Genomic DNA, 14,065 nt, shown 5'->3' with positions numbered 1-14,065 from the left:
GCTAGTACTGGGTGTCGGGGCTGAGGTGTTAGATACCAGTATATATGTTAAACGGGTTTTGAAAGTTACGGTTTCTTAAAGCTCAAGGAAAGGAAAGGAAGAAGAGTTCAGACCAGAAGAGCTGAGTAAGCACCTTCCCTGTGTCAGGAGACTTATGCTAACCAAAGGCTTAAACGCCAATGCAGTGTTTAATTAGGCTTTATTCTGTGGTTATTTTACTACATGCTATCAACAGATATTCGTGCAGTCTAGAGATACAGTATTTGAAGCGTGGTAGGCTCAGTATGCCAAGCACCAGAATGGGGGCACATCGTGTTTGTGTTGCTTTATCTTTCCCTAGCAGTTTAAGGAAACGTCAGACTTTTAAAACTACATTTTATCAGCAAGGGGACTTTTCCGGCAGTCTGTGCAGTGCTTAGGTTACACACCAAGCATAAACCCTCTCTTAACTTGTGCCAGGTTTTGATCAGAAATCTTTGCTGCACATTAGAGACCACTCTTTTAGATCTATTTCAGAATTAGTTAAGAGCAGTGCAGTACCTTTCAGCGGTGTAGTTGATAACTGGAGGCTTACTGACATAGTTTTTTTGTTTGTTTTGTTTTGTTGTTGTTTTAATGCATGGAGGCATTTTGTTACTAGGTAGATTTTAGAGCATTTGTTTCCTAGTTGTGGTCCTAACCAGTAAAACGTTGCATTTGATAGCATGGTAGTTTTTGTAGCGCATCCTAGGAAGGTGCCAAAGATATGCAGTTTGCTAATACTATAGAAACTGAGACATCTTTGCTCATAGCAAACGAATAAACCCTCGTAGTCATCTGTGGCTTTCACCCATGGCAATTGCAGCATTATTGGCTTTTCTGATGCTGTCCTGGGGCTAGTTTCAATGGCAGCATGAGCTGGATCAGTTCGGTGGGTGTGTGCCGTACTGATGTAGCAGGCGACACTTTCAGAGTGGCACACAAGTGAATGATCCTCACAATGTGCTTCTAAAAGGGGATACAAAGCATTTTTGTTTCCTCTTTAATTACAGCGAAACTGAGGCACAAAATGTTCCCCGGATGGTGACTTACCCCTTTCACCAGAGTTGCCTGAAGCTGTTTGCTTCTGGTAAAATTTGGCTTGCAGATTTTGGAGTTTTACCCATCTGTTAATTCTGGCGCACCTAACCCTGTCCCATATATGACCACAGGTAGCACATGGTGGGAATGGCACAGGGTGGGGATGGAGAAGTGGCCTCCCTGGAACCATCAGGATTTAAGTAAATGGTTTTTCAGACCAAAAGTGGCCGCTATTTAAGAGTTTAACATAAAAAAGAAACAGAGGAAACATTCTGCTACCTTAATCCTAGTCAAAGGGGAATTATTTAAGGTAACAGACCAGTGTTTTTAGCTCTAAAAGAGTTGTTAACTCTGCAAACTCAGAAAGACAGTTCTGTGGTAACCTGATTTAAGTCTGCTTTGCCATGGGAAACCCCTTCTTTCAGGCCACAGAACCTCAAACAGTATTAGCAAAATCATTTTTAATTTTTGGCATACCAGATTCAAACTGCCTCCAGTGAAATAATTAACTGCCTTGTAGGTGCAGAGCAATCCAGCTGAATAACTTCTGGACCACCGTCAATGAGGTGGGCAGAGCTTGGGTCTCTGCTTGCAAATTATTTTAATTAGGGAGAGAAGGGGGAGACGACAAGCCCTGCGCTCTCCAAATTGTGAAAACCCACCTTTCCCCACAGGTGTTATCAGAGAAATTTGCGAACACCAGTACTCTGCTTTGCCACTGGCAGCTGTACAGAAAGTCCCACCATGAATTTGGGGTCTGGCAGCATTGCACAGTTGAGGCTAGGAAGTGGTGAGACAGAGGCGAGGAGCAGCAGAACTGTCCTTAGCCAAGTGCCAGAGGCTTCCCGCGCTGTTTGTTGACAGTAGAAGAATTAACAGGTTCTGTTTTGAGCCCACCAAGTTAATTTTTTTTTCCTGTCTTTTAACGTTGCTCTAATAAAGCATGGTTTACAGCCTTCACTTGCTGTCTTCTATCTTTCTTCCTTTCTTTCTTTTTAACATTTAAGTTGCATGGATGTCTTTAGTTTTTTAGCATGTATTGATCTGCAGGCTAACGTGGTTATAACTCTAATAGCCCTAACCCCTTACCTTGCCGTGGGGAACGTGGAGCAGAGCCCCAGGCTGTTCCCTGATTCACTGGAGGAAGGGATGTCACAGCGCTGATCCCCACTGCAGTAGGTGGAGAGATGGGGTGCTGGGGGAGCTCTTCCCTTCCTGGCCATGGGAGATGAGATACCTAACCCCAAGCTGTAGCTGGTTAGATCTCCCCTGCAGTCTAGAAACGTCTAGCCCCATTGCCTAGATAAAGGACCTTGGATCGACCCGAGTCAAATGCAGTTGCCATACAGAGGGGAGCAAGTTGGCTACCAGCAATGCAGTTAGGGCACCTGAACGAGTGGGGGATTTCACCCAGCGACGTTCAGCTTCTGCGCCACGCTCGGGTTCTTCTCCTGGTGGAGTGGCTGAGCTAGCGTGAGGCACCCCCGAGGGGGAGAGCAAGATACTCCCTCACATCAGCGGGTTTGCGCAGCCTGGCTGAGTGTCCAGAGTTTCTGCGGCAGAGCCGCTTTAGACAGACGTGGTCAAGGACGTGGGGCTGTGTGGCAGTGGTCAGCACTTCCCATGGCAAGCGTGCTTGTGAGTAGGAGGGCTGGAGAGCTGTCATTAGGAGGGTCAAGGTGGCCACTGACCGTCGTTCTGCCAGATGCTGTGGTTGTTTGCCTCATTATTTCTGTCCTGCTGCTAGAATTGTCTTGCATACACTTGGCAAGAGAGATGGTGTGAAACTGTCATCTGTTTTCATTGCTCCTTTACATTGTTAAGTGGACAGAGGGAGGAGAAAAGATCTCTGTCGGGTCACTTACTCATTTATTTGAAGATGAACGGCTCTTATGAGGCTCGTATTTCCCGGTATGAAATCAGTGCCATGTTGCTTCTCATCCTTGTGCCTGTCGTCGTGCTCTTCACCTACTGAAATTGGATCCCACTCTGAAGCTCCATGGATGGCCTCTCAGAGGAAAATTCCCCAAAACGCAGACAAGCAGCTTCCCAAATCTACCACTCTCCCTTGAAACAAAAAGTAAAACTGAGTCAATTTAAAGCCACAACCTGCAGGCCATACAACCAGTTATTCTTGTTATTTTGGATCATACTCTATTTATCCTGTTCTTTTTCTGTTTTGTTTTTTTTTTTTTTCTTCCCTCTTCTGTTTGTTTTGTTCGTTCGTTTTGTTTTTATTTCCCCTCTCTCGTTCTCTCTATTATATACTCCTACTGTCTGACTCTGACGTTTCTGGATTTGGTGTGGTTCCTAACAGAGGAGAAAGCAATGAGCAGTAGTTTGCAGCCGGCCTTGCCTCCCGGGGCAGAGCACCGTAAGAGACGCCAGGTGACGCAGGTGTAGAGATAGCCCCACTGAGGTGGACAGCTCTGGGGGACGATCAACACACCCAGAGTTCTTATTTTCTAAGGATATATACATAAATATTTTTTTTCGGGAGGAAAGTAGAGTCTATAGATCAGCACAGTGGGCTCAGAAACCCCGTACCAGATTTTATTAGCCTGAAAGTAAATAAATAGGGAAAGGAGGCGGCCTGCAGAGGAGGGGGACGAAGAGGCACTGGGCGATCCCTCGCCAGATGGTTAGCCCAGGGGGTCCCCGAGCGGACGGGGTGCCGAGGACGCCCCGGCAGCCCCCCAGGACGGCGCGTAGGGCCGGGGCGCGGGCGCTCAGAGCCCCGAGAGCTGCCTGGTGGCTCTTTGCTCTAGCTAACTGTCTGTCTGCATCCCTGCCCTTCACTCACAGAGCGCTCTCTCCCTGTTTCTAGGAGAAAAAAAAAGTGCGTTCGCTACATACAAGGTGAAGGCAGCTGCGTCAGCCCACCCTCTTCAGATGGAAGCTTACTAGACTCTCCTCCGTCCTCCCCCGCCATGCTCGCCTCCCCCTCCAGAGACTCGAAACCACAGACTGAACAAACGCAACCCCTCTCGCTCTCCTTGAAGCCCGACCCGCTGGCGCACCTGGTCATGATGCCGCCGCCATCCTCGCTCGTCCTCGCCGAGAGCGCTGCGAGCAAGCCCGGCGCCCTGCCTGCCGCCAGCTGCCCCAACGGGGCCCTGGACCACGCGCCGGCCGCCCTCCCGCCGGCCGCCCCCCTCGCGCAGCCCTCCACCTCCTCCCTGCACCCCCACAGCTCGCTGCCGGGGCCGCAGCCCCAGCCGCTCTCCCTCGTAACCAAGTCCTTAGAATAGCTTTAGCCTCTGTCGCCCTTTCGGTTTCCTTTGGGGGGGGTTGGATTCTGTTGGGAATTGTGTGGTTTTTTTTTTCCCTTTTGTTTTTTTCTTCATTTTTTTCCTTTTTTTTTTTTTTTTTTTCGCTTTCCTTCTCCTCCTCCTCGTCGTCGTCTCCGCCGTTCGTCGTCGTTTCTCGGTTTCGTTTCCAGTTCGTGCCACGTGGCTACATTAGTTGATGTTTTATCGAGTTCATTGGTCAATATTTGACCCATTCTTATTTCAATTTCTCCTTTTTAAATATGTAGATGAGAAAAGCCTCATGATTCTGCCAAAATTTTTATCAACAGCTGTTTAAAGTCTTTGTAGCGTTTAAAAAATATATATATATACATAATTGTTATGTAGTTCCAATAGCTTAGTTTTAAAGACTGATTTTAAAAATTTAAAAAAAAAAAAAAAAAGAAGCAATTTTGAAGCAGCCCTTGCCGGAGGCATTGGTTCTTTATTATTTGTATTAAATACGAGCTTGCGAACCAATCATTTTACATCTGGTTTTTAAACCTTTAAGGGCACAGTGAATGCAGTGCCGCTACTACTTCTTTTTTTTTTCTTCCTCGTGTGAAACAACCTTTATTGTGATGTTACTTGTTATTGTTTAAATGTACAGAAACAAAGGGTTAAAAAAAAAATGTGTTAATATACCTTGTTCCATGGTGTTGTTCTTTTTGGGGGAGGGAACGCTACTCAACAATTAAAAGTATCACAACGCTATTGGACCAGTAGTATTTATTGCTTTAGAAATTGCTTGTTGTATCTGTATGTTGTCCCTTTTTAAATGTTTTTTTCCTCTTTTTTTTTCTCGAAACATTGTATAAAGTTTTTTTCCCTTAGTGTAAGCATCTTATATATAACAACTCATTTGTACAAGGTTTTTAAGTTTATATATAAATGTGTATATATATATTTTTTCCGGGATTTTTGTTTTTTTGATTTCCTTTCGTGATTTTTTTTTTTTTTTCTGTATGAAACACAGTTGCCACCAAATGGACATTCGCAGATGCATTTTTCAAGGATCAATAGTGTAAAGAAAAAATTGCTTTAAAAGCCATTACACATGAAAAGACTTGAAAATTTAGCAAGGGAATTTTTAGCAACGCTGTTTGAAAAATAGCAAGGTCCAAGTGTCTCCCGTTCAGAACTGCAGCTGGATCCCCTGCGCCATTAGGACTGTAGGCTGTGTGCAAAATTTTTATGTGCCAAAATTCTCAGTGACTTTTAACTTTCTCCCGACAACTTTATTATTTTTTTTAATGCTGTAATTTTTTTGTTCATCATGTTTTGCTGTGATGTTACATAGGTAGGTATGTATGTAGTTTTAATGTCACCTATAACAGATGTGTTTGGTAGCAGATTGTCCGGAAAGCATTTAAAATGAAGAGGTATAAACCCTTAAGGGCCAAATTCTGTATATTAGATTATTCATAAAAGGAAAATCAGACTGCCACTTTTATGTACACTTACTACATACAGGTAGGTAGCAAACTTAAAACAAAAAAAAAAAAACTAGGCATGTTGATGTTGCAAAAAACGCTGTATAAAGCTGAAAAATTGTTCATCTGTTCATTCAGTGCCATTGTAGTTGACATGAAGCGATTGTAAAACTGTCTCAGATTTTTCTCTGGTTTATTAAGATGCTAACTATAACATTTTTTGTGAATACTTTGAATGTTTCCTAACAGTTGTGATGTTACTGTTCCGTTTTATGCTCTTATTCCGATTTTCATTTTTAATGGTTTGGAAGCCATTTTTTGTAATGAATAAATGTTCATGCTGTACAGTATCTGTAGCATGCAGTTCTGGATTAATAAAAGCAACTTAGTATGTGCAGAGAACGACTTGTCAACTCATTTATGCGTTGACTGCATTTTATTCGGGCCAAAACAATTGACAGCCCGAGTGGAAAATTCCCTTGAAAAGCACTGCGAAAGCTGCGGTGACTCCCTGGCAGCTCAGCTCCGCTTGCACAAAATGCTCTGCCTCGCTCGGCTTGTCCTGCTGCTGCCTCGCTGCAGCCGAGCGCCCATAAATTCACGTTGCACGAGCCCTCTCCCCGCTCAGCAAGCTTTCGCATGAGCAGCAGCAGTTGAAAATACCTTTTATTTCAAGCAAATTGCATACGGTTTGGCAAAAGAGCATGTGAGCTAAAGTGATGTCCTCCTGCCGTGACCCTGACTAGGGGACGGGACCTGGGCTGATGAGAACTTGTATTTTAAAGAAAGCCTGGTGATCCCACAGCAGGGCTGGTGCACTGCAAAGGTCAGTCAGGAAAGCTTAGGTAGCCCTGACTAGTCAGAGTCCTTGTGCTGGCCTCGGGGTTTGAGGGTTTGTCTCCTGGACAGATCTGAGCCCGTTTCTGCATTTATTTTTTCGTATGCAATGAGCCCTTGCAGCACAGCTTGCTCTCAGCACTGAGCAGCCAGCAACCCCCAAACCATCCAGCATCCCCCAAACGCAGTAGTGCCCACAGATGCTGCACAATGAGAGTGAACACACATCTCTGAGCATGTTATAAAATGGTTGGTTTGCTTGGTTGCTTTTGTTGTCTTTTTTTTTTTTTTTTTTTTTTGAGTAGGGACTTAGGCTTCATGATTTCCAGGAATCTCTCACAAGTGGATGTCACCATGGCCCCCACTCATGGAAAAATCTCAGCCGCAGTAATTTCTGCAATGGCACTCGAGGGCAACTGAATGCAAAAGTCTGCCAGCAGGCACACTGTGCCGCCGCGCTCGAGTGTTGCTCTTGTAGTGTTGCTTTTCTTCGGTCGGTCTTGATGAGCTCTGCGGGAAGGGTAAGTATCCCTCCTCGTACGGGCAAACGGAGGCACTCCACGATACGGGCAAATCAGAGCAGTGAAGCTATGTTCTGCAAGGACCCGGAGCGGGGCCGTTTCAGGACATGCCCCAGTGCTGAGACCCTTCACCCCCTGTCCCCAGAGCGGTTGCGGGGGCTGGGTGCTTCTGATGGGCAGAGGGAAGCTGGTCGGTTCTTCCCGAGGCAGAGAAGAGGGAAGCCACTTGGACACCGATGCCTTGCCTCCATCAGTGAAACCAAAACTGGCCACAAAGTGGTTATACGTAGCAGGAGGGGCAGGGATGTACCAGGCGAAGTGCTTCATGTGTAAACAGAATATGTAGTACTTTAAATTCTGACCGATTTTTTAATTATTATTTTTAAGGACTAGTCTTCAAAGACAGAAACATGTATATAAACCTGCAGGAGGTCCCAGGCCCCCTCCCTCCAGCTGCTCAGGGCTCACACGCGGTGCAGGGGCAACGGGGTTGCCATGAGGAAGAGGATGTTGCTGTAAAGCCCTCGTACACTCGGAAATGAGGACGATGCTAAATCTTGCTGTTGTTGGTAGCCAGGAAATTGAACACGATGCTCAAATTACTCTCCCCCTACTTAAGGTTTCTGGGGAATATTTTTTTTCGTCTCCTAAACGTTTTGACTCTCCCTAGAACACGGCCATCCATCAGCCAGACACATGTGCTGCGTCTCTGCTGGGGATAACTGCTCTCTTCTAATGTAAAACATAGTTCTCCAGGGAGATCTTTGAATACCATGATTCAAAGGAGACACCATCAAGGTATGATTCATGTGTTCAGCAAAATGGTGTGTTCTTTGCTCGCTGCTTTATTAGCTAGCCTTTGGAAAGCAGAAGCCAAAAACATCGTTCCTGGACAAATTGGTTTTCCGTCTGCACGTGCAGCGAGAGGTACTTGGTCGAAAGACGCACTGAGCACAGCTCATGGGTCGGTGGGTAACTCCTGCTGGGAGCCCTTGTGTGTGGAAAACAAGTGCACGCTCTTGGGAAAGCAACCAGTTGGGTTTCCAGCAGGTTGTGCGTTGGCTGTGTCCCTCGCGGGCCGTATGCCTCCAGAATTGCCTCCAAATTCCCCTGCTCAGAGCTCCTGAGCTGGGTCAAGGCTCCAGGGGCAGAGTGGGGCCACGGCTGGCTGCAGAGACGTGGCCCCATCGCCCCCCTGCCCCCTGCCCCCAGCAGCCTCCAGAGCAGCACGGTGGCAAGCTGGCATGCTCTGTCTTTGCACGAGCTGCCACGTGACAGCATGGGGCCCTGCATACAGTAGGTAATTCACTGGAGCTATTGCTTCCATCTGTTTTTATGGGATAAGGCAAGGAAGCAAGTCAATGTATTTCATGTTCAGGAGACATTTATTTTCCATTAGCTTTGTAAATCTCATTTTTCACTTAGTGTATGGAATTTTAAAAAGTTTGAGCAATTGCTGACTCAATAAACCAGTGCCACATGGTCTAAAGCTTTGCTTAAAAGGAAAAAAAAAAAAAAAAGGAAAGGAAAGCGGAAAAAAGAACAATCTATAGAGACCTATTCATTTCATTAGGCTGTAAAAAGATGTAAAGAGAATTCACAGTAAAATAGTTGCATGGGCCATTGCAACAGTCACGAAAGCAAGCAATAACAATAACAAAAATGAATGCGCGTGACAGCACCAGACAGCTGTGTCGTGCATACACGTAGGGATGCTTTACCACCTAAGAGTCTGCATAAAGACTTTGGATGCTGTGGTGGGAGACATGCTGCAGCTGAAGGGCAGATTCAGGACAGAACAAGTGCGGAGAGCTTCCGTGGTCTGTGGTAGGAAGGAGAAAGCTCTTGTAGCTTTGAAGCTAAGAATATGCATACGTGCACAGCGATTGTAGGAATTGCTGGATAATGAAAACGGTGGACAGGTATTTTGGCATTCATTTTTAGATGTTCTTGGAAAACATCTTGAGACTTTTAAGGCTGACCAGCTACAACTGAATGCATCCCAGCGGCCCATCATTGTCAATAATGTCACCAGCCCATTTTATGACTCACAGAGGGCAGGAGTCTGCCAGCCGCTGGACTGATTTTCTCCAGGGATCAATTTAAAATATTGACTAATGATTTGCACCCATGTTTGAGGAGTTGCTCTTTTTCTGAGGTTGCAATTGCATTTAATTTGTGGGAGGTGCTAGCCTGGACCTCTAAGGTGGTGGAGATCATGAAGTCATGCTGTCTGTCCATCTGTTTTGACCCTCGCCTGGTAACTCTTGAATCCTCTGGCATTTTGAACCAGATCTGACAGAAGCAGTCAAACTCTGGGAGATGATAAAGTCCCTGTGAGTTCCAGGGAAATCTCTGCCGGCACTGAGAAGAGAGGCTTTCCAGATCCGCTGCTGAAGAACAGGCAGGGAGAGCTCAGCTGTTATCCATTCCCTCTGGCAGCGTCCAGATGGCTAATTATCACACGTCTACTTCTGGACCAGCATCTGCGCTCTCCTGCCCAGCTGGCAGGCCAAGAAGATTAGGAGACATGGAGAGCGTTGGGGTGCTGGAGGGAACAAGGGACATGGGAGAGAGTTAAGGGTATAGGGAAAACTGGAAATACTGCAGCTGGAAGATGCAATATTATGTAAGATTGTAGTGGGAAAGTGAGGGGAGGGGAAGGACGATGGGGAGATAGGACGCACATCTGCAGGACACCAGGCCTTGCTAATGTTACTGCTCACAGAGCAAAGCCACTCTGGAAAAATAGAAGCAATGATGTTACTAGCTCCTCGTATCCTTGCTTCACACTCATTGCTAGCACATGTTCCCCGAGGAGCACGGTGCCATTCAGGAGGTCCTTGCTGGCAGGGGCTCCAGTCGGGCAGGCTGCGATGTCACCAGGGAAGTCTGCAGGGTGGGAAGACTCGGGGTGTTTCTGTGGCCCTGTAACACGGTGATGATGGAGTTGTGTCCATGTAGCAAAATGGCTTTTTTTTTTCCTTTAAAAAAAAAATTAAAAAATTTAGGAAGAAAATGAGAAAAAAGATTGTTTTCTTATTTGCAAACAAGCCCATTTGTAGTAGCTGGTTCCCAGGCATTAGTAAACACTCCAGTTTTAATCTTCCTCAGAAAACGTCTCCTCTGGTCCTTTATTTTGTGTTCTCTTTTGAATATGCTGCTGGGGTATTTTTGGATCTAACTATATCTTTTTAATCTGTTCCCCTCTCCCAGCCCCCGCTGCCTCCCTGCCTGCTCCTCCTTCAAACTTATATAATGGCACATTATACAAAATAGCTAAGCAGGTGGTATTTTTAAAGACAGTGAGTGAGCATTTTTTTGGCCTAAATTTGGAATGAAACAGATGGATTTTAAGACTCTGCTTTTTCTATGAATAGTAACCGTTGTTCTCCACTGCCTTAAACACCAGTTTCAAGACCACCTCCAGCAACCAATCAGCACTCTGTTATTTAATTATAACAAAATTCTTAGCTCTGTCTGCTGCTGCATGGGCAAGTGGGGGGCACTGGATCAACTTCTGGAGCCAGGCAGACTTGCCAACAATAATTTTCCTTTTCCCAGAGGGCCTAGGGGGCCTGGAGCGGGTTCCAAGTTCCTCCTAAACTGGCTGTTCAGTTTGGGCTCCCTGACAGAGTGCTTGAAAAGGGTTATAGAAAGGCAGATAAATGCACTTCTTGTTGCAAGCTTCCCTGACAAGCCAGGCCTCCAGAACAGTGATCTCATTCCTGCCTCATTATTAGTGGTGCCAGATTTTTTCCATTAACAGGTAATTGAGTCGAAACTAAAATAAGCAAAGTTTGTTTTATCCAGTGCATTTTCTTGCTTGCTTGTGAAAGAAAAACACTTTAGAGAGGAGTTTGCTTTTAATGTTCATGGCAATGTATTTACATCTTAGAGATTCCTCCCTGCTCTGGTGTAATTAACCTGACTGGTCTTTTTGTTATTCTTGTTTTGATTTTAAAGCACAGACATTGGTGAGGCTTAATTCTTCTTCTAATGGTTTGAGCTCCTCAGGAGCAGCAGGGCTGAATCTCACCCTCCATGCAGGGCCACGGTTGTGCCCCCAGGGAGAGGCAGGAGAAGGAGCACGGCCGGGTGCTGCTGTGCACCACTTCCAGGCTCACAGGGAGCTTTCCCTTCCACAGAGGCTGTGGGGAGGCTGCCAGGACCAGCCAGCGTCTTGTCTCCTGCCCGTGAAATGCTCATGGTCTTGCTGAAGATCTAATGGAGGTCTGCTTCTACTCCATGTGGTTACGAGAGCAGAAGGGATGAGTGTAATGGCTGGGCCACACAAGCTTCTGCTGCAGTGATGTTGCCGTAGAGGAGAAGGGAAACTTCCCACCTGCCCAGGGTGTCAGCGTGTAGGGATTGCCCCGCTGCCTGCCTCCGAGCCAGGGCAGTGGCAGCAGCATCCCAGCCAGAAAACCTGAGCAGGTTCTCAGCCAGCAGCTTCAGGCTGCCCTTGGCAGCCGTCGGGCCTCCGCCTCCTCCTCCGCTTCAGGAGAGCCGCCCTGCCTGGGTGAAAGGCAATGCCCTCCAGAGCGACACGCGAAAGGTGACAAGCGTGTCCTGCAGGGAAATTACTTCCAGCGTGGATGTCATCCCATTTCCTGAGGCTTCTTCCGGCCTCCTCCTCCTCCTCCGGCCCTGCACCCTAGTCCACCCTACCCACCGGGCAGCGAGCTCCCGGCAGCGATGCCCAGAAGCTGCGCTGTTTTCGGGCCTGGCTTGGGCAGCTGTTGTCGTGTGGTCAGCTCTGACCCTGTGGGGCAGGGAAAGCAGGGCCTCTTGTCCGCACCCCCTGCCCGTGTCCTGCAGCAAGTTAAGAGTTAGGGGAGACTTTGCATCATTTCAGCTACCGGTTTAACAGGAAGCTGTTAATGGTGCTGACTAGCAGACAGTTTCATGTTTGCGGATTTGCTCTTTTGCAACTGTTTAGGGCTATTCATGGTGGCAGGCACCTACTCCACCTTTGTGAAAGAAGCCGTGTTCATGGGAAGGCTACACTGTGAGTGCTTTCCCTGCAGACTGACATCTCTACAGGAACCATTTTGCTGTGTGCCCTCTTCTCCAGCCCTTGTGACAGAGCAGAGTGATGGGAGCCCAGCTGGGCTGGTGCTGAGGGAGGCCTGGCAAGGACAGGAGGATGCTGAGAGCAGGACAGAGCTGAGGCCCCGCAGACGGGGCAGGGGAAGTGGGGGAGCACGACAGCAGTGCCACGTGCTTCACGCGGCCTCAGCCTCCATCCCCTGGGCTCTGGAGGCCAATTACCAGTTCACAGAACGTTTCAGCACAAACAGGACCTTCAAAGAGTCGGGAGCCTTTCTGTTTTATTTTTTTTATGCCCTACTAAAAAAATAAAAGCAAAAAGACCCATTCTTTAAGGTCAAGTACATAATTGTTTCTAGCAGGAATTTCAAACATCGTCTCTTCCTCTGGGCAGGTATCACGGGGTCAATTACCCTGACTGCCCAATGACAGACTGAGACACAAGAACCCCCATCTGTACTGGAACAGATCCTATCAAATGAAGAATTAAAAGGTGTTTTTTTGTTTTGTTTTGTTTAAGTGCAGAACTTTAGGGGTTTTCTAGTTGCAGAATTTAGGTGGCTTTCATCTCCTGCATGCTGAGGCTTCTCTGGCAGCAAGGCTGCAGGAGACATCAGGCAGGTGACACAGGAGCTGTGGCCAGGCCGTAGCCCTTGTGTGAGCTGAGGTGGAGGGTCTGTGTGGGCAGGATATATTGTGCACAAAGCAGTGTATCAGAAAATGCTTGGCAATGGCTGAAACAAGCAAACATGAAGCAAGATGCCCAAATTACATTCCTGTCAGTCTGCGATGTGCATCAAAGTCCCTCAGTTTACCTGGCTCTAAGATGGCTGTAAAAAAGACGCAGTCATGTGGCGTGCTGACTTGCACAGCTCTTATTCACCACAATAAGCATGCTCAGAGCCTGCACATCAAATACAGTGTTGTCACAGCGGCAGGAGGTGAAATTCCCTCTTCAGTCACCCATTCCAATGTATTAGCTTCCCACTGCATTCTCAGGGGTTCTCCTCGTTGCACCAACGATGCGTCTTATTTCCCTGTTCACTGCATGAATTTTGCTCAAGCAGCCAAGTGGCTTGCTTTCGTAAACTTCTCCTTCCCTTTGTGAGAAGTGACAAAGAATTTGGATTAGTGAAAAACCACTGAACAAAGTGGCTTCACATGAAATTCTTTTCTTTTAGGAGATTATCTTTATCTTTTCCCTATCCTCTTTAAATTTTTAAGTCAATACAAATTAACACTCAGACCGGATATCACTCAGGTCTAGGATACAATTTACTTTGTGGGCTGCAAATGCAGGTTGCTGCCTGATATCCAATTTTTCATCCTTCAGCATGGACAAGCAGCAGCAGGGCTGCTCCCTTGGGCATCCCATCTAAGGAGGAAGGCTGGTTTGCAGCAAGCACTGGATTCCTTTCATTCCAGAGGAAAAGGAGTCAGTGTAAACTGTCTCACCTTCGACGCTAAAACTGAAGCCAAAACAATCAGTAGATACTACAAGAAAAGCTACAGTGGTCTTATTTTATTTTGATCTGTAAGATACACTTAGTACATCTTATGTACTGCATGCAATAACAATATTTTTTTATGTCAGAGAAGGCAAAAGGAGTATAAATAATTATGTATGTTAGTTGCATTTAATGTGCTCAGGTTTCCTTGTTTCCTGTAAGTCTTTTGGATTTGGTCCAACCTAAAAATCATATTTATCCAAAACTTAAATATTTTGGGGAGATGTTTTTTCTTCTGACTATACCTTTCTTTTTTTTAGTGGTGATGTTGTTCTGGCTAGTTTTCTTTACTCTAGCAGAGGTGACTCTGCAGCACATTTCTTTTGACAAAAATACACAAAACCAACACGGATCAGTTAACACAG

General features: G+C 46.4%; 1 protein-coding gene across 1 annotated transcript in view; it reads left to right on the top strand.

Moving 5' to 3' along the window:
• Positions 1–6,180, top strand: part of TCF7L2 (transcription factor 7 like 2) — a 177,095-nt gene extending 170,915 nt beyond the window's left edge. The window contains 1 exon segment of the mRNA XM_035547927.2: positions 3,887–6,180. Within this exon segment, the coding sequence (XP_035403820.1) occupies positions 3,887–4,310 (424 nt within the window). The 3' untranslated portion in view covers positions 4,311–6,180.
• Positions 6,181–14,065: the final 7,885 nt, after the last annotated feature.

Source organism: Cygnus atratus, chromosome 7 (assembly GCF_013377495.2).
Source record: "Cygnus atratus isolate AKBS03 ecotype Queensland, Australia chromosome 7, CAtr_DNAZoo_HiC_assembly, whole genome shotgun sequence".
NCBI lineage: Eukaryota > Metazoa > Chordata > Aves > Anseriformes > Anatidae > Cygnus > Cygnus atratus.
Note: the sequence above shows the minus strand (reverse complement) of the source record. Positions and strands in the feature narration are given on the sequence as shown.